This window comes from Bos mutus, chromosome X (genome assembly GCF_027580195.1).
Source record: "Bos mutus isolate GX-2022 chromosome X, NWIPB_WYAK_1.1, whole genome shotgun sequence".
Taxonomy (NCBI): Eukaryota; Metazoa; Chordata; class Mammalia; order Artiodactyla; family Bovidae; genus Bos; species Bos mutus.
The window spans coordinates 93,567,377-93,593,374 of record NC_091646.1 but is presented as its reverse complement, the minus strand read 5'-3'; the positions used below and the strand labels follow the sequence as shown (position 1 = coordinate 93,593,374).

Below are 25,998 nucleotides of genomic sequence, written 5' to 3'. Positions count from 1 at the left end.
AAAGAATCTGCCTGCAATGTGGGAGACCTGGGTTCGATCCCTGAGTTGGGAAGATTTCTTACTTATTCTGACTTGTTCTGCGCACAGGAGCTCCAGGCTCTTAGGATTGAAAAGAAATCCTCTCTGGTAGAGTTGTGTGTGTTCCTAGTAAACAGAGTTCTGTGCTTAAGGGTGAGTGCTGAGCGGGAATGGGTGGGACACTGCCCTCTGCTGCAGCATCCCCCCATAACTGCTCTCAGACCTTTTCCAAGGGTGCAGTGTCTCACACTGCCGGAGCCCCTGATTTGTGTTTTCTTTGTATACATGTGACTTTCCTCATTATAAATGTCAATAATGTGAGGCAGTATGGAGATCGGGAGTTCAGCCAGACCCTTGACACCATACTTAGGTTGAACTACCCCTGGGTTCTGAGTTCTTTTTGTTAAATTGGAGTAGAATTGCTTTACAATGTTGAGTTTAGTTTCTGATGTACAACAGAGTGAATCAGCTATTTGTATACATAGATCCCCTCCCTCTTGGACCTCCCTCCCTCTTCCACCCCACCCCTCTCCATCATCACAGAGCACGGAGCTGAGCTCCCTGTACTACACAAGAGCTCCCTACTAGCTCTCTGTTTTATACACGGTTGTGTATATGTGTCAATCCTAATCTCCCAATTTGTCCCACCCTCCTTTCCCTACTTCCCATGTCCACATCTCTGTCTCTATTTCTGCCCTGGAACTAGGATCATCTGTACCATTTTTCTAGATTCCACATACATGCATTAATGTGTTTCTCTTTCGGACTTACTTCACTCTCACCTAAGGTGTATTAGGTGACACATTACATGCTCAGGGTAGCTAAGACAGAGTAATGGCCTTTCTTATTCTGTTAGATCACTGACGAGTAGAGCTAAATCATTCGCTCACCTATGTATTTTATTTATACAAATAAATTCAACATATAGCTCTGCCAATGTTATTGGCCTAGTACTGTATGTGTTCATTTAGTTGCTAAGTTGAGTTTGAGTCTTGTGACCACATGTACTGTATGTAGCCTGCCAGGCTCGTCTGCCCTTTCCTTCTCCAGGGGATCTTTCTGACCCAAGGGTCAAACCCAGATCTCTTGCATTGCAGGTGGATTCTTTACTGACTGAACCACCAGGGAAGGCCCCTAGTACTATATGCCAAGTGGTAAATGTGGAAGTTCTTAGACAATGCTGCTTTTCTATCCCTTGGTGAACTTCCAATTTGTCAGGGAAGGTTGGGATGACTAAACGATTTCAAGACAATATGGTGTCACTACACACAAAGCTAGTGGAGGTGATGGAATTCCAGTTGAGCTGTTTCAAATACTAAAATATGATGCTGTTAAAGTGCTGCACTCAATATGCCAGCAAATTTGGAAAACTCAGCAATCCCAAAGAAAGGCAATGCCAAAGAATGTTCAAACTACCACTCAATTGTACTCATTTCACATGCTAGCAAAGTAATGCTCAAAATTCTCCAAGTGAACCTTCAACATTTTGTGAACTGAAAACTTCCAGATGTTAAAGCTGGATGTAGAAAAGGCAGAGGAACCAGAGATCAAATTGCCAACGTCCGGTGGATCAAAGAAAAAGCAAGAGAATTCCGGAAAAACATCCTCTTCTGCTTCGTTGACTATGCTAAAGCCTTTGACTGTGTGGATCACAACAGACTGTGGAAAATTCATCAAGAAATGGGAATACCAGATCATCTTACCTGCATCCTGAGAAACCTTTATGCAGGTCAAGAGGCAACAGTTACACCCAGACATGGAACAACAGACTGATTCCAAATAGGAAAAGGAGTACGTCAAGGCTGTATATTGTCACCCTGCTTATTTAAGTTATATGCAGAGTACATCATGTGAAATGCTGGACAGGATGAAGCACAAGCTGAAATCAAGATAACTGGGGGAAATATCAATAACCTCAGATATGCAGATGACACCACCCTTATGGCAGAAATTGAAGAGGAACTAAAGAGCTTCTTGATAAAATTGAAAGAGGAGAGTGAAAAAGTTGGCTTAAAGCTCAACATTCAAAAAACGAAGATCATGGTATCCGGTCCCATCACTTCATGGCAAATAGGCGGGGAAGCAATGGAAACAGTGACAGACTTTAGTTTCTTGGGCTCCAAAATCACTGAAGATGGTCACTGCAGCCATGAAATTGAAAGACGCTTGCTCCTTTGAATAAAAGCTATGACCAACCTAGACAGCATATTAAAAATCAGAGACATTACTTTGCCCCCATATTCCATATAGTGAAAGGTGTGGTTTTTCTAGTAGTCATGTATGGATGTGAGAGTTGGACTATAAAGAAGGCTGAGCACTGAAGAATTGATGCTTTTGAACTGTGGTGTTGGAGAAGACTCTTAAGAGTCCCTTGGACTGCAAGGAGATCCAACCAGTCCATCCTAAAGGAAATCAGTCCTGAATATTCATTGGAAGGACTGATGTTGAATTTGAAACTTCAATACTTTGGCCACCTGATGTGAAGAGCTGACTCATTTGAAAAGACCCTGATGCTGGGAAAGATTGAAGGCAGGAGGAGAAGGGAACGACAGAGGGTGAGATGGTTGGATGGCATCACTGACTGAATGGACGTGAGTTTGAGCAAGCTCCTGTAGATGGTGAAGGACAGGGAAACCTGGCATGCTGCAGTCCATGGGGTCACAGAGAGTCGGACATGACTGAGCGACTGAACAACAACATGGTATCATGATAAAAAGATCATCTGCGTGCTATGGAAAAGCCAGAGACAGGCATTTAACCATCCAGGAGAATCAGAGGAGCTTCATGGAAATGATGCCTAAGCAATTTGAAGGAGTGAGGAGGACGTGGCCACACAAAGAGAGGTGAGCACATCCTAGGTAGAGGAAGCAGAAAGTTCAAAGGAAAAGATACATAAAGCAATTTTGCATGTGCTAGAAAACAAACAGTTCAAGGGTTTTTTAAAAATATATTTTAATGTTTCTTTTTCTAGCTACCATCTTTTTTATTTGTATTCATTTGTTTCTTTTTGACTTTGCTGAGTCTTTGTTGCTGCACGCAGGTCTTCTCTAGTTACAGTGAGTGAGGACTGCTCTCTAGCTGTGATGCAGGGCCTTCTCATTGTGGTAGTTTCTCTTGTGGAGCAAAGACCCTAGAGTGCTTGGGCCTCAGTAATCATGACACACAGGCCCGGTTACCCTATGACATGTGGCATTTCCCTGGATCAGGCATCAAACCTGTGTCCCCTGAATTGGCAGGCGAATTCCTACCCACTGGACCAGGGAAGTCCCAGTTCAGAGTTTTTAGAGTGTAAAATTGAAATGTGGTTTACAAAAGATGAGATGGAGAGTTTCATTGAGCAGGATGTGGATGGCTTTTGATACCTTGATAGCTTTTTTCTTATAAGCAACATAGCATCCCATGTAGAACAAGAGTTTAGGAAATCCAAACTATTGGGTTGGCCAAAAAATTCACTCAGGTTTTTAAGACTCTTTGGAAAAACACGAGCCAAGCAAACTTTTTGGCCAACCCAATACTAAGTACAGAGTAAGTGCTTGTTCCATTTAGTTGCTGAAAGCTAAATTCTGAGGTGAGGGCAACTGGCTTTCTCACTTATAACTTCTAGTCCACCCAATATTTGTCATGGCTGCTGGCCTCTCGTCCAACTGGCTTCCAGCTATTCTTTAAAAACAAGACATGGGAACAGGATTTTGTTGTGATTGTGAATGACAAAATATTATCAGACTGAGATTTCTACTTGTCCTTAATTTCTTTTTCCTCATACCCAGAGTCCCTCCTACATGATGACTGTCTCTTCCATTTTAGAGAGTCTTTTTAAAGAAATGAGATATTTTGAGGAAGCCCAAAACATTTTAAGACCATCAAACAAATCAGCTTTTGTTTTAGTAAATTGAATGATCAAGGCTCTTTATGTTCTTAACATTAATTCATTGAACAAAATTTCACTGAACACCTCCCACATTGTATTATATTTGTCCTTTCTCCAAAAGGGAAAAAGAAGGAAAATATATGTTATTCAGACACATAAAATCAGTGGTTTCAGAGGAAACTGCAGCAAGAGAAACTGCTTAATGAATTTCTAGTTTTGGTATTTCTCTGCTTCCCTAATTCAGTGGTCAAGAGCTCTTAAGTTGTTTCATTTGTGCATTAAGTATGGTAAAGAGTCTACCTGCCATGTGAGAGACCTGAGTTCAGTCTGTGGATTGGTAAGATCCCCTGGAAAATCGAATGGCTACTCACTCCAGTATTCTTGCCCGGAAAATTCCATGGACAGAGGAGCCTGGTGAGCTACAGTGCATAGGGTTGCAAAGAGTAGGACATGACTGAGCGATTAACACACGCACAAACACACATGTATTGTTCATTGCTTTGGGATGTATTGACCTCTCCAAAGAGTTTGGTGTTTATTTATTTACTTATTTAATTAATTTTTGTTAATTTTTGGCCACCATTCATGGCATGCAGGATCTTTGTTCCTCAGCCAGGTACTGAACCCTCACTCCATGCAGTGAAAGCTTAGAGTCCCAACCACTGATCCACCATGGAAGTCTCAAGAGTATGGTTTTTAAGTGGAGACACACATACCTGTGTGTTCATGAGCCTGTGTTCTCAGGCACACACACAGGGGTCAACAAACGTTTATGTAAAGGTACAGATTGTTCCCTGGTGGCTCAGTGGGAAAGGATCTGCCTGCCAATGCAGGAGACACAAGTTTAATCCCTGGGTCAGGAAGATCCCCTGGAGAAGAAAATGGCAACCCACTCCAGTATTCTTGCCTGGAGAATTCCATGGACAGTGGAGCCTGGTGGGCTACAGTCCCTGGGGTCAAAAAGAGTTGGACACAACTGAGCGTCCAAACAACAACAGATTGTTAATATTTTTGGATTTGGGGGCCAGATGGTGTCTGTCTCAGCTACTTACTCTGCTGTTAGAGTGTCAACTGAAAAACAAAACCCACAACCCGAGAGCTGTGAGTTAAGGTTTATTTGGGGCAGAATGAGGACTACAGCCCTGGAGACAGCCTCTCAGATAGCTCTGAGAAACTGCTCCAAAGAGGCAAGGGGGAAGGTCAGTCAGTATTATATGATTTTAGTGAAGAGGGTACATGCAGTCAAACACAGATTTTGGCAGAAGATTGTTACCAGTCAAAAGGAACAGATGTCACTATTAATGATTTTAGTAATTTTATAGATACAAGGCACAGAGTGCCTCATTCCTGATCTCCACCCTGGACTCCTTTTAAGGTATCTGAAGGTCAGTGACCACAGTGGCTAAATGATTTCATTATTATAGAGGCAAATGGCAAGTGCCAATTTTTAGTTGGCAGTTTTGTAAAAGCAGCTGTATACAATGTATAAAGTGAATGTGAATGCCTGCATATTAACAAAACTTTATTTATGGCACTGAAATGCGACTTTCACATAATTCTCACATGTTATAAAATATTCTTCTTTTAATTTTTTTCAACCACTTGAAAATGTAAAATCGCCCTTAGCTCACAAGTTATACAAAAACAGGTGGTGACCCCAGTTCCATCCAGGAGCCATAGTTTGCTGACTCTTCTGGTGCCACACATTTGCTCACTGACACAGAAAGCATCCTTCCATTCATCATATTCTAAGCCATGAGGATAGCTCAGGTCTCTTGATGCGAGCAGTGTGCTGAATAATCGTGGTATGAGAGGGAGGCCTAGTACAGTTGGAGATATGCCTGAGTTGAGTGAATTTAAACTCATCCACAGAACTTTGCTGGCATCCAGTGGTTAAGATCCACGCTCCCAGTGCAGGGCACAGGCTTGATCCCTGGTCAGGGGAAGATCCCACTTGTTGTGTGGTTTGGCCCTATAGAAACAAACTCATCCACAGTTGAGACCAGTGTTTCTCAGCTTTGGCTACATGTTGCAGTCACTGGTGATGGGGGAGTGGTGGGAAAGGATCTTGATGCCTAGATCCCATGCCCAGAGGGTCTGATGTGGTTAGTTTTGGGTGCAGCCTGAGCACGGTGTTGTTTAAAAGTTCCTACGATGTTTCTGATGCGCAGCCAAGGGTGAGGGCCACCCATCTCCCATAAGACAGTGGGGACAAATAAGTTGCAGTTTGGGGATCTCCAAAAACAGGAAGGTTGAGCCATGTTCAGCTTTTTTCCCTTTTGTTTCTCATTTTTAGCACCTCTTTCTCATTTAACAGGCTCGCTTCACTTTCTAATTACAACCTCTCTTGCCTGTCTCTCAGGTGTTTATTTCAGATCTCAAATAACTAAAAGGAGTTAGGAAGGCATGTAAACTGCAGAATGAATATCATATCATCTTAGTGTTATGTTATGCCCTAGCCTCATTGTCCCAGTGAGCATGGTATCTTTCAGGTTAATGCTGTCTTTGGCTGATCTCTTATAAAAACACTCATTTTCGCAGGCAGGCACAGGCTCAACCTTGTCCGTCTGCTCTGGGAAGGTTGAATCCTGGGAAATTCTTTGCAGGCTTCAACTCCTGGGAGACCACACTGTAAACCAGAAAGGGAACTTGTTAAATTAGAGTTTCTGTCCCTTCTCCTTGAATTCTTTACCTAGAAATTGATATATCTAGGAGGCCATTATCAAGGTTTGAGGCCAGCATGAAATTAGAGATAACAAAACAGAAGGCTTTTTAAAAGTAAGCTAAAATAAGGGAAACTCTTTCCTGCCCTAGGAAATGTGTCTTTCAAGTAACTCAGGATTTCCAAGCTCCCCAGACAGTGTCACATTCCCCATACTTTGGGCCTTTTAGATCAAAAGGAATGTATCCCTTTCTTGTCAGTTTCCCCCTAAGCAGATTTTAGCTTCAAGGTTTGTTAGAACTGATTTCTAATATTTCTAATTTAAATATCACTAACATGATATTTGTTAGCACTGATTTCTAATATTTCTAATTTAAATATCACTAACATGATATATAGCTTCCCTGATGGCTCAAACGGTAAAGCATCTGCCTACAATGCAGGAGATGTGGGTTCGATCCCTGGGTCGGGAAGATCCCCTGGAGAAGGAAATGGCAACCCACTCCAGTACTCTTGCCTGGAAAATCCCATGGATGGAGGAGCCTGGTAGGGAACAGTCCATGGGGTCGCAGAGTCGGACACGACTGAGTGACTTCATTTCACTTCACTTCAACATGATATATGGATCCAAAATAGCTCTTTCTTAATTGAACTTTAAATTTCTCTAATTTTGACTTGAGGATTTTATCCTCTTCCTATTTGAGTGGCAAAGATTCACATATTTTATGTCAGATTTTGCATAACATCTGAAAGAGTTGGCACACAAGTATTTATGATATTCTGCCTCATTAGACTAAATTTTTTTTAGTTTAATCAAATGAAGCATTCAACTGAGAGGAAAATATTATTAATAAGCTCACAGTAAATGTCAGGGATAAATGTGAAAGTGTATGTCATTTTTAAGATAATGCTTCTGGCAACAGTAATTTCAAATGGCTGGCTCATGAGGCACAAGACTTTTTTCCCCCCTTATTACAGGATAGCCTCTTGAATGTCATCACCACACTTAATCAACTTCTGCCAGAGCTTCCACATAAATGGGACTTTGGGTTCTAGGAAAGCTAATCCATGGTGGAGACTTTTCCAAGACCACCTGGGTCTGGGAGGACCATCATCACAGATATAAGCAGAAATACCCACACAAATTCCCTTGGATCATAATCTTTTGGTTCATTTCTGCAAGATTCAGTCCAACTCTTTATCTTTCGAGACTTTACCTAAAACAGTATGGTGGCTCAGATGGTAAAGAAACCACCTGTCAATGAAGGAGATATGGGTTCAGTCCTGGATTGGGAAGATCTCCTGGAGGAGGAAATGGCAACCCACTCCAGTATTCTTGCCTGGAGAATTCCATGGACAGAGAGCCTGGTGGGCTATAGACCATAGGGTCACAAAGAGTCAGATACAACTAAGTGACTAACTTTCACTTTTTTTTTGAGTTGAACATGCCTGAGTGACTCCCCCCCCCCCTTTTTTTTTAAACCTAAAACAGTAGGGAGAGACTTTTTTTTGGTAGTATTACTGTAAGAGTAGAGAACCTCTGGGCAGTGTACAGCATCCCTGGGTAGGTCTCTAAGCCCCTTCTCCGTTGAACTTGTGAGAAAGAACAGCATCACTTCAGAAAGGTCCAAACATTGTTAACTTGCCAAATGTAGAAATGTAGCACCTGAGATCGGAGGGCTCAGGGAAATCACCGAAGAATTTCAAACTGTATCAATCTATTTAATCCCCAAATTTTACTTTCTTGTCATCAGACACAAAAAACACAGTCATAGACCCTTTCTGAGCAGAGTCCATAGTACTATAATTTATTCAGACCACCAGTTCTAGAAATAACTTGTCAGGGACTGTCTCTGTGTAGTATTGAAGGACTGCTACCCAGAAAATTTTCCAAGCTCACTTAATCAAAATCTAAGAAACTAACCAGCTCTCTCAACCCTTTGATTATCTTCTCCTTGATAGCATTCCTCTTCTACATTCTATCCATGTAGAACCTGCCTGGTTGTAACAATTTGATTGGCAAAATGATGCATAAACAATTTGAAGAACTAGCATGAGCTTGAATGCTATCTTTGGATAAGCAGATAATTCTGTTTTTATTCTGACTTTATCATATGTTAATACTAACTCTGTATGTTATTAATACTAATTCTGTATGCATGTGTGGAATAAGTGCCTAACCTCTCTAAGCCTCAGTTTCTTCATCTGTAAAATACGAATGTTCATACCTTTTTTTTTTTTTAAGAAAAAAAAATGAATGTTGTGGAATGGAGACTGTCGAACACCTAGACAATACTCAGTAAACGCAGCTGCTGTTTGCATAAATCTCAATAGTTGTGGTGGCTGGTTGTATCAATCAGGGCATATTTTATTTTGGTGGCTTCTCTGGTGCAGAGCCTTGAAAAAAGTTACAAGCTGTGGTTAACAGCTCCAATGTTTATTGCTAATTCTTCTGCCAGATTTTTCTTCTATTAATGACCCATGTGCCATCATTCTCTTTAAAATATGCCCTTTCTTTATTCATATAAGTCTCTCCTCCAGTTGGCTCAACTGTGAGCTCTAGCCACTATTAACTGTCACTGTTGTGCTTTAATAAGGAGATTTTGTTATTACAGGTGCACTTATAAATTATTAAAATAGTAACTGAGTGAAATTCACAAGGGCTTACATTTTACTACTGAGCATATTTTGTGCTCACTGATGGCAAAGAATGAAAGAAGGACAAACACTTCCCTTTAATTTGTCAACACTTATTTACTTATGAAATTCCATTTAATAAGAAAATTGCAATCACCTCCAGGCAGGAACTGTTTTTTTTTGTTTGTTTTTTCATGAATCATTACTGAATGGAATTGAATCCATTTTAGCAAACATAAAAATGAATCAAACTAATTTACAAAAATGTCATTGTTTTTAGCCTTTGTTTATTAAATGTGCACCATGAGTCAGTCACTAAAACACTGAGAAATAAAATATAATTGCCAATCTTTGATTAAATATGTACTGAGTGAAGAATTGACTCATTGGAAAAGACTCTGATGCTGGGAGGGATTGGGGGCAGAAGGAGAAGGGGACAACAGAGGATGAGATGGCTGGATGGCATCACTGACTCGATGGATGTGAATCTGAGTGAACCCCGGGAGTTGGTGATGGACAGGGAGGCCTGGTGTGCTGCGATTCATGGGGTCACAAAGAGTCGGACACGACTGAGCGACTGATCTGAACTGAGTGTGTCCTTTGCACCAAGATACTGTGAAGGTGCTGGAGGTGTCATGGTAAGTGTGTCATCAGCTCTGTCCCCAAGGAGCTCATGTTGAAAGAGGTCCCAAGGCCCACGTATCTTTTAAGCAGCCAAAGAAGACATTATGTGGGCAACTTCTACACAGTCTGGGAAAGACTGTAGTCACCAGGAATTGAGTAGAGCAGAGGTTGGCAAGGCCTGTGATGGACAGAGAAGGCACAGTCAGGGAGGCTGGACTTCATCTGGCCCTTGAAGGATGGGAGGATTTGGATAAACCAAGAATGACGAATAAGGCTTATCAGGTGGGGAGAATATGAGCAAAAACCTTAGACGTGGAAGCAGGAGCACGAGCAAGCATGGTAAGTTGAAAAAATAGTTGGCAACCTGGGCTGGCTAGAAGAGTACTGCTGAGCAGTGGGGAAAATAGTTGGAGAGGTAAGTTCAATTACGAAGACGCTGGAGTCAGACAAATGGCGCTGAACCTCATGAGCCCCTGAAGGTGTACCTCAGGTGGTCCACGTGTTGCCATTGTTTTCTGGGGAGTTTTCCCTGACTATGTCTTTGGTCACTGCTCCACTTCCATTTTAAAGTCAGAATGTTTTTTCTCATTCAGGGGAAGCACTGGCTCATCAGATTTCAACGAGCCAGAAGCTGGTCCTGGAACTCCGAAGAGTGTCCGGAGCAATGGCATGACCCCAGGCACTCTGAGGTCACCGGCCCCCAGCACCCGCAGCGTGACCTCAGTCAGCAGTCGAGTAAGTTCACAGATGTGAAGGAACAGCTCCATCTGGGACTCAGCCTCACCACCAAGGCATGGCTAGCCTTCAGCTCTCTGAATCTGAGAGCCTGTTGTTGATCTTGTTTAACAGTAATAGATGCTTCTTGCTCAGAACTGAACCTCCTACATCCATAGCTCATGGCAGGAGGCCTCAAGTGTGAAGGAAAGGGCAGTTTCAGAGGTGGAATTTGTTTGATGGGGGTTTCAATGGCTACATGGTTTCAGTAAAATATAAATCATGTTTAGCACTCTGTGATTTTGATCATCCATTTTATTTGTCAAGAACTTGACTGTTTAAAATATTGCCAACAGATTTAAATTAGGAAAGGTAGACTCTTAAAATATTTTTATCATTTTCTTTTCAATACATCTGATAGAGTCTGCATTTAAATTGCATTGTGTGTGTTGTGTGTGTAAGCTGTTCTTTTGAGTGAATGAACATCTACTAGATTGTTTGATTAAGCAGGAAACTCCATATAGATAGCTCACATATTATGTTTTTACATACAAACTACAATTCTTTGACTCAGCCAATATTTAATGAGGACCTTCTCTATGCCAAGCCCTGGTCAAACAAAGACTTGAAAGAAGTGAAAGAATTAAGCTTGCGAGCATCTCTTGCAAGGTTGTCATCCATACTGGGACAGCACTGATGTTCAGCAAATACATTATGGGAAGGCTGTTGGAATCACTTTATATTGCAATCACTTACATCAAGGACCACCATCTGCATAGTCAGTGCTCTTGCTTCACCAGAGTCTGAAAGATCTTTAGTGCCCCTGGAGGAGCAGCCAGTGCAAAGACCCTAAGGTGGGGGCATATGTGGTGTGTTCAAGGAAGAACAGGGAGCCCTGTATGGCCGTTATGAGTGAACAAAGGAGGGATACGAGAAAATGAGTTCAGAGGGGAAGTAGGGCCAGATGGGCCGTGTGGACTCTGTGTGCACTTTGGCATTTACTCTGGAGAAGATGGTGGCAGTTGGAGAATTTTCAGCAGACTAATGACATGATCTGGCTTCTGTTTATGCTGGAACTGAGGGCTGTGCTGAGAAGAGCCTGTTGGGAACAAGAGTGGAAGCCAGAAGGCCTGTTAGGAAGGAGGCCATGGTATTACTGCAGGAGGTATTAGTGGGCTTTGGAACACAAAGATAGATGTGGAGATTGTGAACAACAAGATTCTACAGATACTTTTAATGAAGAGTCCAAGGGCATTCAGACAATTAAAGAATAATAGTAATAAGTGTATTTAAACAGTTTTAGTCTAAATTAAACTTGTTGATAAGATAAAAGGCCTATTTAAAATTTTATCAGTATTTATACTTAGCTCCACAAACAGTATTGTTCAGTAGCCAGAAAAGTGCATGCACAGTTGTGACTATACTCACTTCTCTGGCAGCCTGAAAAGGGGTGACATTCAAAATATTTAGAAACTGGTGTGTCAGGGGCATTGAGCCATCAGAACAGACCCTGGTGCAAGATTAGGCAGCATCCTGAGGTTCCTCCCAGGCCATGCAGTGACCTGGATTGTGGGGAAAACTAGGGTTGTGGAGGACAGGAGCACAGGAAGAAGGGAGTTGCCCTGCTCACCAACTGATCCAGAAGTATTAAAAAAAAATGTTAACAGCTGGTACAGCTCTGCTAGTGGGAAGCAGCAGACTGTCAGTCCAATAATTAGTAAGTTAGTCAAGTTTGTTCTCAAAACAAGGCTTATCTTCCTAAGTATCATCACTGGAGGTGGGGGGTAAGGAGGGAGCTCCTTCTCATGTGCTAATCCCCTCATATCTACAACCTTTAGGTGAATATTTCTATTTTTTTTAATTTTAAGAACTTTAAACCATTAAATTGCAATTGATTTACAATGTTGTTACTTTCTGCTGTACAGCAGTGATTCAGTTATACACATATATGCATTCTTTTTTTACATTCTTTTCCATTATGCTTTATCATAGGAGACTGACTTGTTATTTATCCATTCCACATATATTGGCTTACATCTGCTAACCCCAGTCTCCAACTCCATCCCTCCCCCCAAACCCTCTCTCTTGGCAACCACAAGTATGTTCTCTGTGTGTACAATTCTGTTTTCTGTTTTGTAGACAGGTTCATTTGTCATATTTTAGATAAGATTTGTCCTTCTGACTTACTCACTGTGATAATCTCTCAGTGCATCCAAGTTGCTACAAATATATGAATACTTCTTAATTAAACAACACCTGCTCTGTGCTTAGTGGCTCAGTCATGTCCGACTGTTTGCGACCCCATGGACTAAAGCCCGCCAGGCTCCTGTGTCCACGGGGATTCTCCAGACAAGAATACTGAGGAGGGTTGCCATGCCCTTCTCCATGGGATCTTTCCAACCCAGGGATCAAACCCAGGTCTCCCACATTGCAGGCAGATTCTTTACTATCTGAGCCACAAGGGAAGCCCTAGATATTCAACAACAAAAATTTCCTATGATTGAGTAGACATATGTATTGATATATATAGGCTCAGATGATAATGAATCCGCCTGCAATGCAGGAGACCAGGGTTCTATGTTCCCTGATTTGGGAAGATTCCCTGGAGAAGGGCATGGCAACCCACTCCAGTATTCTTGCTTGGGAAATCCCTTCGACAGAGGAGCCTGGCGGGCTATAATCCATGAGGTCACATAGTTGAACACGACTGAGCGACTAACACACACATATGGTGCTTGTGCTAATCTCATGCTTACATTCTAACTGATGTAGCTGGTCTTTTCTAAAAGAAAAAGAGGCACAAAGAGAAATACTTTCTGTCAGATAAACTTAGTGCAGCACAGTACTTTATGAAGCATATTTGCTCTTTCATGATGAATAGAAGACCCATATAGAGTTACATGATGATCAACTTAACAATTTCTCAATTTCTCCCACTTCTCAGAGTCTCTTTGTTTCAGTGTTCTTGTCTGCTTTAGCATGTGAGAAGTACCTTTTTAAAATGGAAATTTCTTAAAACATGAAAGTCTCTAACCTGTGCTCTGCTGTGATATAACTAATTTTGGGCCTCACATCCTGAATCTCCAGGGTATGTGTTACATACTGTGCAATATTAATTGGCCTATTAGTGCTCAATATTAATGTTATTCCCAGGGTGCCAGTTGGAAAATTTACTGTCACTGTTAAATGCTGCTAAGGCAGTTGGTCTTGCTTCATTAGAGGAATCCATGTGTGACCACCTTTTTGAATGGGTGGCAATTAGAAAAGTTAGGACTTATATTCCTCCTGCTACAGGTAGTTGCTGCTGCTAAGTCACTTCAGTCATGTCCGACTCTGTGCGACCCCATAGACGGCAGCCCACCAGGCTCCCCCGTCCCTGGGATTCTCCAGGCAAGAACACTGGAGTGGGTTGCCATTTCCTTCTCCAATACATGAAAGTGAAAAGTGAAAGTGAAGTCGCTCAGTCGTGTCCGACACTCAAAGACCAAATCCAGTCTACATTGGAGTTGCATTGATTTGCATTTCTATCTTTCTGGAATGAGTTCATTAACATTGCCTCAGTGTCTAAGTTATGGGGTAAATTATGTAGGGCACCAAGAAGGGGATTCCTTTCTCTAGGATATTTAAAGACAGTTTTTGGTTGTTTTTGGAAGGGGCAACTAAAGAGTCTCTTTTAGGTTCAATCATATCACATCATGGTGTCATTTGCATGTACACTTAACCTTAGTCCAGTTGTCAGAAGTGCAAAATTAGTTTAATACTTAAGTGAACTTGGAACAATGCAATTGTCAAGCCCCTGTGGGCACAGGCAATGTTGGGACAGAATTTTCCTTTATAATGAAATTAAGTGTCACTGTTGGTGGGAATGTAAGTTGGTGCAGTCCCTGGAAAATAGAGGTTCCTCAGAAAACTGAAAATTGAATTACTATATGATCAAGCAATCCCACTCCTGGGAATATACCCAGATAAAACTATAATTGAAAAAAATACATGCACCCTATGTTCATAGCAGCACTGTTCACAATAGGCAAAACCTGCAAACAACCCGTATGTCCATGAACAGATGAATGAAGAAAGAAGATGTGATATGTATATAGAGTGGAATATTCAGTTCAGTTCAGTCACTGAGTCATGTCCGACTCTTTGCAACCCCATGAATTGCAGCACGCCAGGCCTCCCTGTCTATCACCATCTCCCGGAGTTCACTCAAACTCACGTCCATTGAGTCAGTGATGCCATCCAGCCATCTCATCCTCTGTCGTCCCCTTCTCCTCCCGCCTTCAATCTTTCCCAGCATCAGGGGCTTTTCAAATGAGTCAGTTCTTCTCATCAGCCAAAGTATTGGAGTTTCAAATTCAACATCAGTCCTTCCAATATACACCCAGGGCTGATCTCCTTTAGGATGGACTGGTTGGATCTCCTTGCAGTCCAAGGGACTCTCAAGAGTCTCCTCCAGCACCACAGTTCAAAAGCATCAATTCTTCGGTGCTCAGCTTCACTCAGCCATAAAAAGAACAAAATAATGCCATTCATCATACTATGTGATGTTAGATTAATACCATGTGATTTCACTTATATGTGGAATCTAAAACATGGCACAAATGAACTTATTTGCAAAACAGAAACAGACTTGCAAAGAATAGACCTGTGATTGCCACAGGGGAGGGACTAGAAATTTGGGATTGGTTGATGCAAGCTATTACATTTAGAATAGGTAAACAAGAAGATCCTACTATATAGCACAGATAACTATATTCACTATCCTGTGATGAACCATAATAGAAAAGAATATAAATAAGAATGTATATATTGTGTAACTGAGTCACTTTGCTATACAGCAGAGATTTTCAGAACATTGTAAGCCAACTATACTTCAATAAAAGAATTTAAAAAAGAGAAAACATAAAGTGTTAGACTGAATACCATTACATGAACAAGCATCTATAAGCAAGTAGATACCCAATTAAAAAAAACAACAACACCCATTCCTATAAGCAGGGAAGTCTCCATTCTTTATCCTTTTATGAACATTATTGCAATGATGTAGGAGGACTTCCTGGGTGGTCCAGTGGTTAAGAATATGCCTTCCATTGAATAGAATGAGGGTTTGATCCCTGGTCTGGGAACTAACATTCTGCATGCAGTGTGGCAACTAAGCCCACGTGCCGCAACTAGAGAGCTTGAGTGCCATAATGAAGATCCTGTGTTGCCACCATTAAGACCCCACACAGCCAGATAAATAAATTTAATAAAATAATGAAAAACTTAAATAACGATATAAGCAACCATATTCTGATCATCCAGCCTATGTGATGGGGAAGGTGGCCTGCTTTTCTGTTAAGTGAGGGGTGGTGAAAGTAAGGCATGGTTGAGGAGAGAGGGTGTGGAGAATGAGGACAAATGTGGAAGCGAGAGTTCTAACCCTGAGTACTATTCTGTGGGTGTAAAGCTTGCCATATTCTTACACATAGTTCATGTAAGTTTGGAGGTTCTTACACCATCTTTACTGATAACCTTATAACATTCACTAATTTTGTGAACAAATAATTATTTCAGACACCTTTTGTGCTAGTTAACAAAACTCTTGGTAGATATTTTTGAGAGTATTGATAGTAAGTTTTAGACTTACGGACTCCTGTTGAGGGTTCTCTAGGTGTCAACTGGCTCCTCTTGAAAAGTAAGATAGATATGGTTATACTGGTAGACGGAAGTATTTGGAAGTCAATTACAGTCAATATTATATGTATATTTCCATTTCTACTTTGTGAGAAGGAACGTGGTTTTGAAAATTCCACCGATTTGGCTGCCATTGAAAGCACCTCTGAGGACCTCACAAAGACTCATCGCCGAAAACCTTCCAGCACACCATCCATAGCAGTGTCCCGGGCCTCCCTCTCCTCAGGTGAGTATTTCCAACCTGACTGCTCTGTTGTGAAAATGACTAAATCAGGTGAAACTGACTGCCTTGTGGGGCCTTAAATGTTTGTTTCATGCCTTTGAAAATAATCATCCACTCTTTGACCCATGGTGTTCAGCCCACTCCATAAGAACTGTTGAAACATGGACCCATGTGATGCCTTGAGCCCCTTGCAAAATCTGTGAATTCTGAATTTGATAAGAGTATACAGTCATGGGGCTTCCCAGATAGTGCAGTGGTAAAGAATCTGCTTGCCAAGGCAGGAGACGCGGGTTTGATCCCTAGAGGAGGAAATGGCAATCCACTCCAGTACTCTTGCCTGGGAAATCCCCTGGACAGAGGAGCCTGGTGGACTACAGTCCATAGGGTCTTAAAGAGCCAGACATGACTGAGTGACAGAGCCGAGAAGTCAGTAGAGGAGTTCAGGAAATATGATTGGCTCATTTAATACAAAAGATAAAGACACTTGCCCAGAATTCAAGGAAATGGTAATTCCATCGACTCATCGGTCAGAAGTGCCCTGTATCTAGACAGATGAATCATTATTCCATGGTTTAAATAAGGCCTTCTTTGCAAGCAGCATTAAAGGATTATTAATAACCCCTTTCATTTGTATGATCCCTTCAAACATATTGTTTCACTTCAGTATCACAACAACCCCTGTGAAACAAATATTATTTTATGGTATAATTTTATTACCTTTGAATAAGGAAACTCTTCAGAAACATATGTTATGATTAGGAACTTTATGTCCCATGTCTAGATTTGAAATCATGACAAGATCCCCAGAAGGAAGAAATCACCAGATATCTAATGCTAACATAAAGCCTAAGGCTGGATTCTCTGTGCTGAGTTGGGGGTGTCTCTCCAAGACAAGTCGCTCCCAAACAGTTGGCTAAATGTGCATGGCTATTATTGCATTTGGTTTAGGACTAGAAAATTGGTTCTCTAGTTCTATGAATAATTTTAAACTAGCCTAGAAGCCAACCTCGTGGAGTGTATTTCTACTACTCGTGCTCATACTGAGTTGTTCAGTTGTGTCCAACTCTTTGCAACCTCATGGGCTCTAGCTGGCCAGGCTCCTCTATCCATGGGATTTCCCAAGCAAGAGTATTGGAGTGGGTTACCATTTCCTCCTCCAGAGGATCTTCTCGACCCAGGGCTTGAACCCATGTCTCCTGTGTCTCCTGCATTGGCAGGTGGCTTCTTTACTGCTGAGCCATTTGAGAAGCCCCTTCATTTCTCCTCTTAATAATACTCAGTAGCTCCTGTGGATTGAGTACATACTCTGTGTCTGGTGCTATGCTAAGCAGTTCTGTGCTGTTTCATTTATCATTTCACTCTTAATCAGTTGCTCTCTTCAGTCTTTCTCATTTATAAGCAAGTATTCTCTCTCAGCAGGGTTTCAACATAGAAGTCTTTTATGGAAATAAACTGTTGATAAGCTATCCACAGCATTACTGAGTTTTGCATTTTTCTTTATATGTTTAAAAGCAAGAAATTCTGCTGATGAATGTTCTGGTGTGCAAAGAAATAGAAGTTCCTTTCAATTTCCCTATAGCTACTCCATTTTTGTGTGAAAAGAACTTGCATCATTTCATTACATTTTATGTCAAATATAAAAACACAATGTATGTGTGCATGCTCAGTCATGTCTGATTCTCTGTGATCCCATGGGCTGTAGCCCACCAGGCTCCTCTCCATGGAGTAGACAATAGATTCTCTAATAAATAAGGAATACTTAATGTTTTATTTTTTTCTAAACTTAATGGCCCATTCTTTGAGAGTTTGCCAAGGTTTTTGAGCACAACAAAATTCTTAAATAGCTTACAAATTGATCATGTTATAGTAGTAGAACATTTGCCTTCCTATGCTCAAAGGAGAAATGTACAGATCAGTGTTGGTAAGTCAGTCCAGGAAATTTTCAAAATACTGTTAATAAATGGTAGCATGTTAGCGTAAACAGTATGAAGTTTCTGACTATTGTTTTCATGACACTGTCTGTGCCCTATCCCTAGAAAGAATTGGAATAACAATGAAACATTTGCAATGAGAAGTGAACCCTTCTAACAAAACAAGATGATTCCCTTCTTCCCCTTTCCTTCCTACAGACCGGAGTCGATCTGAGTTAGATTTGAGCGGGTCATTTACAGAAGACTTAGAGGATACTATAAGCATAAGGAGCAAATCTGTCCCTGGGGCTTTGGACAAAGACTTGGTAAGTTGGATATGGAAGAGTGTCTAATGGTCATGAAGAAACGGCACAGGCTTATTCCAAACCTGTCCACTTTCGGGGAGGATGAGTTGAGAGTGAAGTGAGGCTATACAATCATTTCTTCCTATTAGTCTTCACAACTAACATATAAAAACAAATATGATTTAGAAAAGGTAACAGGTGATCAGGTTAATGAGTGACAAGTATCTCTAAGAAAACACCTGTTGGGGATTTCAGTTCTTCATTAAAAAGTGTGTCACTTAATCTAAACCCAGGGAACGTAAGGAATCCTAACATTTCCTAAATCCAACATTACTAGACTTATCTGACTATATGTTTTATATGAACATTTCTACATCTCACGTTATCCCCCTAAACTATCTTCTCAATTGAGACTAACTTATGTGAAATTTAATGTTTAAGGTAAAGTCATTCATGAAATGAGAATGTTGAATTAAATTATTGTGAAGGTGAAGGTTCTAATCTGAAATTCTTATTTCTACAACAGCTATAATCCAATTTGAACTCCTTGGGATGAAAGATAAGACAAATGTTAAATGACATTATTAAAATTTTTCTGACACAAACCAGGAAACTTAGTTCTAACACTCAATGTTATTTACTATAGTAATAAAAAACTACAAAGTATTTTTAAATCCACCACAAAAGGGCAGTGGTAGCGGTGGGCAATGAGAGCAAATGGTTTCAAAGCTTACTTGGTATTCAGCCTTTAAAGAACAGATAATTCCAATGTTACTAAACTATTACTGATCATAGAAAATCTTCTGAAAATGTTCAAATTCAAAACTCTGAAAATCTTCAAATTCATGATATGAAGCCATTTTATATAACCTGAATACTCAAACTTGATTTTTAAAATAGTTTAAAAAAAGAAAACTACAAGGTAAATTAATTTATAAATATATACAGAAAACTTGAATATATACACAAACCTAGCAGTGAATCAAAAATATTGCAATAAGCAAGTTTTATTCTAGGTTTGAATAGAAGAATTCATCTACATAAGAATATCTTTTACATAATTAATATTTCACTATATTAAAATGAAAGTGAAGTCGCTCAGTCGTGTCCAACTCTTTGCGACCCCATGGACTGTAGCCTATCAGGCTCCTCCGTCCATGGGATTTTCCAGGCAAGAGTACTGGAGTGGGTTGCCATTCCCTTCTCCAGGGTATCTTCCCGACTCAAGGATCGAACCCAGGTCTCCTGCATTGCAGGCAGATGCTTTACCATCTGAGCCACCAGGAAAGCCCCTTCACTATATTAAAGGAGAAAATAAAAACTACATCAATAGATGCAGAAAACTTTTTAAAAAGAGAATGTAATTTGAACAGGATGCATAATACTAGCTTCACCCAGGGTAAGGAGGACCAGGGAAGAGGGGAGAAACCAAAAAGAAAGGTGTCCTTAATAAAAAAAAAAAAAAAAGAAAGAAAATAGTATGCATGATATAATCCATTTATCTGTGTGTATATGTACCCTGTTCATCCATCAAAGATTATTGAAATTTAATTATTAATATGTGAGTGGAGATACAAGTTTTTTTCATCTATATTACTTGAAATTTTTACTATAAAAATGTATTATTTAAATAACCAGGGGATAAAAAGTGGGGAAAGAAAAGTAGAATCTGGAATTTTGGATAAGAAACCAATATGTAAAATAGTTTATTCTATTGAAGAGATTTTCAAGATACATTTCCGTGTCTTAACAGTATAGACATACACAGGCATACATTAATGTGCATACACACACACATATATACACAAATGCACCTCAACTTTTTAAATTAAAAAATAAGTACTTTGCTCAAAGTAAATCACTTTAGTGAGCAGTGAAGGAGGAAGTGAATGCCCAGGTCTGTGTGATTCCACATTTCATGTTCTTTCCATAAAGCAAGCATCGCTAGGAAGGGGACCCCAATCTTCAGATGGTTGTAATTCAGGTCGAATGGAGAGCAAAAGAGCAAAACCTAGGAATGGAGTTTTTTCTAGATATTTGTATCTGATATTTCAAGTATTTAAGAAAAGTGTTCTCAAATGTCATATATTAATGCATATATTTGAAATTTAGAAGGGTGGTACTGACAAATCTGTTCACAGAGCCACAGTGGAGACACAGACATAGATAATAAGCTGATGGACAGGGTTGGGGAGAAGAGGGAGAGGGTGAGATGAATGGAGACAGTAGCATGGATACATATACACTAACACAGGTCAAATAGATGGCCAATGAGATTTGCTGTATAACTCAGGGAACTCAAAGTAGGGCTCTGTAATAACCTAGAGGAGTGGGAATGGGCGGGAGGTGGGAGGGAGATTCAAGAGGGAGGGGACATATGTACACCTACGGTTAATTCATTTTGATGTATGACAGAAATAAAACCAATGTCATAAAGCAATCATAAGTCAATTATAAATAAATATTTTAAAAAGTGTTTTTTTGTAAGTGAAAAGACTTTCTAGGAAGGACACCAAGGCACTGATTTTATTCCCCTCCATCCTTCCTTAGGATTCCTTAGAAGAGATGGAAGATGGCATTGATGACTTAGTGTCCTCCCGGTTTTCTTCAAATACTCACAGTCTAGCGAGTGGCCTGTCAACAGTAAGCAATTCTTGAGCATGCACTGGAATATTCTTTCTCTTGTTGGTTTTCTTTGCATTTCCAAAGAAGAGAATCAAGTTCTTGGAAAACACAGGATCATGAATTAAGTTATTATAATCTCCTGCTTGCCTTTTGTCCACAGAGTACCTTTTATTCAAATTTTGTGGGGGCTTTTCCTAAGGGTCCTGATTCCTACTTTAAAAAAACCTCTTCCTACCACATTTTAAAACCTCATCACTCCCTAGTTCAGGCTCTCATCAGCTGAACCCTCTGAATTATCTCGGTTCTCGGTTGGTAAATTTCCCTGCTGCCATTCTCTCAGTTCCTCAGATGTCCTCCTTGCTACCACCAGTCACTTTCCTCACTTTCCTTAAACACATAGCCAAGTAACTTTCTTCCCTATTCGTACATCAAGTCCATAACTTCCCACTCCTACAGAATAATATCCCATCTTACTTTGGTGTTTGAACCCTTCTTTGAGAGGGCTTTAGGTGCTCCTGTGTCTTTTTATCTATCTGTATGTCTCCAGGTCTTTTCTTGGTGTCTTTTATTTCCATCTGTTGCTCTAATATGCTTTTCTCTTTTGACCTTTGGGCAACTTCCTTAAAGAATTCTCAAGCAGGCTCTGACAGGAAATGGACCTACCTAAGTGTGCCTGATGCTGACTCAGACACTGTGAGTGTTCAACCTTTCCTTTTTCTTTTTTCCAATTGTACTTCATGGATTTCATGGTACAGGAAATCTCATTAGCTAGGCAATTCTTCCAGTCTTTCTGACTCATGTATCATTAACCAGCAATCCTCTTTTAAAAGGTAATAATATAATCAGAATCCAAGTATTTCAAAGAAAACACATTTTTAAAACATTAGAATCTGTGGACTAGAGAAAAGATACATGGTCCAGAATGGTTTACCGTGAACAAGGCACCTTTTCATGGGATTCTCCAGGCAAGAATAACGGAGTGGGTAGCCATTCCCTTCTCCAGGGTATCTTCCCAACTGAGGGATCCAACCTGGGTCTCCTGCATTGCAGGCAGATTCTTTACCATCTGAGCCACCAGGGAAGCCCCTTAGAATAAACATCTCTGTTTAATTCACAGCATTGGCTTGGTTAAAAGCATAGAGTTTGGTTAGCAGTAAAATTCTTGTAACTTCTTCAGTATCTTCCAAGCTTCTGCAGTAGTGGGTTCTTAAACTGAATTTTCTATGTACTGATCTCATGCTTTAACAGAGGACCCTCTTTGAAGGAGTAGCTACAGAAGGATGTGGTATAGATATAAGTCAGTGACCCAAGGGGTCAGTGAGATATGGTGTGGAGGTCCTCAGACTAAAAATTGGAAATTTTTTGCTTTGTTGTCAACAACAAAAAAATAATCAGTCGATCTAAGAAAGAAATGGGAAATTCTATTGGTGCTGTATTGAAGATTATAACCTGGGAACAGCATCTCAGAAAGCTCCGAGAACTGTTCTGCCCATAGAAGTCAGGCAAGGAGGCCAAAGGGCAGATGAACTTTTTCACATTCAAATTTTTCTTGGGGAATTCTCTGGTGGTCCAGGGCCCAGGTTGGTCAGGTAATTAAGATCATGCAAGCCATGTGGTTCAATAAAAACAAAAAAGAATGTTTAAATTTTTCAAGCTCTGCCATAAAATATGAACTTTATTTCACAACGTTTTGGCACCGCCAATAATTTCTGTGAGCCAGACTTGATTCATATGTGACATGAGGGGTTTGGGGCTTATTCTTAAAGCCCTTGAAACTCAAAGCATGTTCTGTTGACCAGCAATATTGAGTGACCTGGGACAGAGACTATAAAAGGCTGTCAGTTTACAGAACCCCTAGTGTCTCAGTGGTAATTTCATAGCGCTGCTAGGCCAAGTGAAAGTGAAGTCACTCAGTCATATCTGACTCTGTGTGACCCCATGGATTGTAGCCTACCAGGCTCCTCAGTCCATGGAATTTTCCAGGCAAGAGTACTGGGGTGGGTTGCCACTTCCTTCTCCAGGGGATCTTCCCGACCCAGGGATCGAACCTGGGTCTCCCACATTGCAGGCAGACGCTTTACCGTCTGAGCCACCTAGCCCAGTTAAATAGTTAGCTTGGAAAAAAAAATAAGCACTGGTATCTTAACAACTTAGTAGCCATTTGAAAATATAATGCACAGTAACCATTTGAAAAAATAATATTTTTATTCCATTCTTCAGTCTCGCTCCATCGTGTCCGACTCTTTCCATTCTTAAATAGCCCCTGAGGTGATGTGTGGGCCTGATGGGGACTACATGAGTTGGCAGCAGCATTTTCATTTCCTTTTCCTCATGGATTTTTGTGCAGTACATGTTTTTTGTCATAGTTACTGCCTAAAACTCAGGTTCGCATGGATAGGACTTTATTAAAAAGAAGAAAGTGGGATTGAACGTTAACACTGTGAACTACTGTTAGCAGTTTGCATGGTGTCTAATAGTTGTCACTGGTGTTTCCCTGGGAATTTTAAAATATGCTGCGGTGCCCCTTGTGAGTTGGGGCTGGTGCTCTGGGATGCCTTAACACACAGTTTGGGAACTGTGGACCTAGGAGTTTGTTAGAAAAGCAGAATTGCAAGGCTTCCCTGATGGTCCAGTGGTTAATAATCGACCTTGCAATGCAAGGGACACTGGTTCAATCCCTGATCTGGGAAGATTCCACATGCTGCAGAGCAACTAAGCCCTTGCACCACTACTATGGAGCCTGCACTCTGGAGACCAGGAGCCACAACTTATGAAGCCCAAGTGCCCTAGAGCCTGAGCTCTGCAACACGTGAAGCTACCGCAATGAAAAGCCCTGCACAACGCAACTAGAGAGCAGCCTCTGCTCGTTGCAACTAGCGAAACCCCAAGTGCAGCAACAAAGACCCACCACAGCCAAAAATAAATAAACAAATCTTAAAAAAAAAAAAAAGAAGACAGAATCTCAGGCTCCACCTGGGACTGTGTGGATCAGAACCTTCATTTTAATGAGACCCCCAAGTGACCAGTAGGCAATTAAAGTTTGCAAAGACACCTGCTATCATGAAAATTCTGGTGTTTGGTTTTAGGAACAGAATAGACAACTTAGGTCACTCACTGGCTCTTTAAGTTTTAATTTCCAAATTATTATGGGATCCTTGGTTTTCTCTTGCCCTTGATTTAAGCTTGAAAAAGAGACTGGCCATATCACCCACTGCTTTTGTATCAGTCTCTACTTTGAGCAATTGGAGGAAGGTAATGACTTTTGTTTTATATATAAACAAAAAAATATATACAAGGTATGCAGTCTAACCTCTCTTCTCAATCACCATAGTCTTTACTTCCCAGTCGTTCATAGACAGGGCTTTTGAAATGCCTAGATCACTCCTGAACGCCTTCCAGGTGGTTTTTTGTGACAATCCTGTTGCTAAGACACAGAGTTCATGTTGCTGGCACTACAGGATAATTTTGTTACATTTAATTTAAAATGCATCTCTTGTTATTAGTATCCCATCAGAACTTTCATTCATTCTGGCACATTTGGACAGGGTTTCTTTTTGCATTTTAATTTTATTTATTGGTTGGTGTATTATTTTCTTGTTTAGTGTTCTGTTTGTGAGTTGCTATTTTATACATGTGTAGAAAGCCATGGTCATATTAGTTACTAACCCTGTGGCCTCACAGCTGGTCAGGGGAGTCCTGACAGCTATGGGCAGTGATGTTCTCATGGCATGCCCTTTTGGAAGATGTAGTTATGTTACAGAATCAATCTTGGGTCTGGTTGTCTGGGTACAGTAAAGGCAATCTACTGACACCAGGTTGTGGTGAAGGAAAGTGCAGTGTTTATCGTGTAAATGTCGAGGATGGATGACTGGTGCTTGAAACCCCTCAAACTTCCTGAAGGGTTTGAGCAAAGCATTTCTAAAGGCCAGATGAGGGTCGCAGGTCTCAGAGTATGTGATCAGTTTGTGCACAGTTCTTTGATTAGTTGATGATGATCAATCCTTAGGCTATAGAAGGTCTGGGGGCTATGTGCTCATGGTCATCAAATCATTAATTTCTTCCATTTGATGAGGGTTTTAACATCTGTAAAACAACTCAGGAAATGTGCATCAGATTCTATTAATATTATCTAGGTACTTCAAGGTCCGTCTAGTCAAGGCTATGGGTTTTCCAGTGGTTATGTATGGATGTGAGAGTTGGACTATAAAGAAAGCTGAGCACTGAAGAATTGATGCTTTTGAACTGTGGTGTTAGAGAAGACTCTTGAGAGTCCCTTGGACTGCAAGGAGATCCAACCAGCCCATTCTAAAGGAGATCAGTCCTGGGTGTTCTTTGGAAGGACTGATGCTGAGGCTGAAACTCCAGTACTTTGGCCACCTCATGCGAAGAGTTGACTCATTGGAAAAGACCCTGATGCTGGGAGGGATTGGGGGCAGGAGGAGAAGGGGACGACAGAGGATGAGATGGCTGGATGGCATCACTGACTCGATGCACATGAGTTTGAGTGAACTCCGGGAGTTGGTGATGGACAGGGAAGCCTGGCATGCTGCAATTCATGGGGTCGCAAAGAGTCGGACACAACTGAGTGACTGAACTGAACTGAATTGAAGGTACTTCAGAGGCAATAAAGTAGCAGATAAAGGGGAGGGGCTACATTGGGAAGGCCCCATAGGGTCCTGCTGGGTTATAGTATGGCTTCTCAGAGACTTATGGGATGGAATACTCTATGTAGGTAT

The 25,998-nt window shown here is 40.8% G+C and overlaps 1 protein-coding gene across 2 annotated transcripts in view; it reads left to right on the top strand.

The window, feature by feature from the left end:
* The window catches only part of SYTL5 (synaptotagmin like 5), a 104,780-nt gene that overhangs the window by 57,788 nt on the left and 20,994 nt on the right, over positions 1–25,998 (top strand). The window contains exons 6-10 of one of the 2 annotated variants that reach the window (XM_005889415.2): positions 10,403–10,544; positions 16,296–16,425; positions 18,552–18,658; positions 21,188–21,280; positions 21,890–21,955. In XM_005889415.2, coding sequence (XP_005889477.2) covers positions 10,403–10,544; positions 16,296–16,425; positions 18,552–18,658; positions 21,188–21,280; positions 21,890–21,955 — 538 coding nt within the window. The remainder of the gene's footprint in view (positions 1–10,402; positions 10,545–16,295; positions 16,426–18,551; positions 18,659–21,187; positions 21,281–21,889; positions 21,956–25,998) is intronic. The other variant, XM_005889416.2, reaches the window with a different exon arrangement.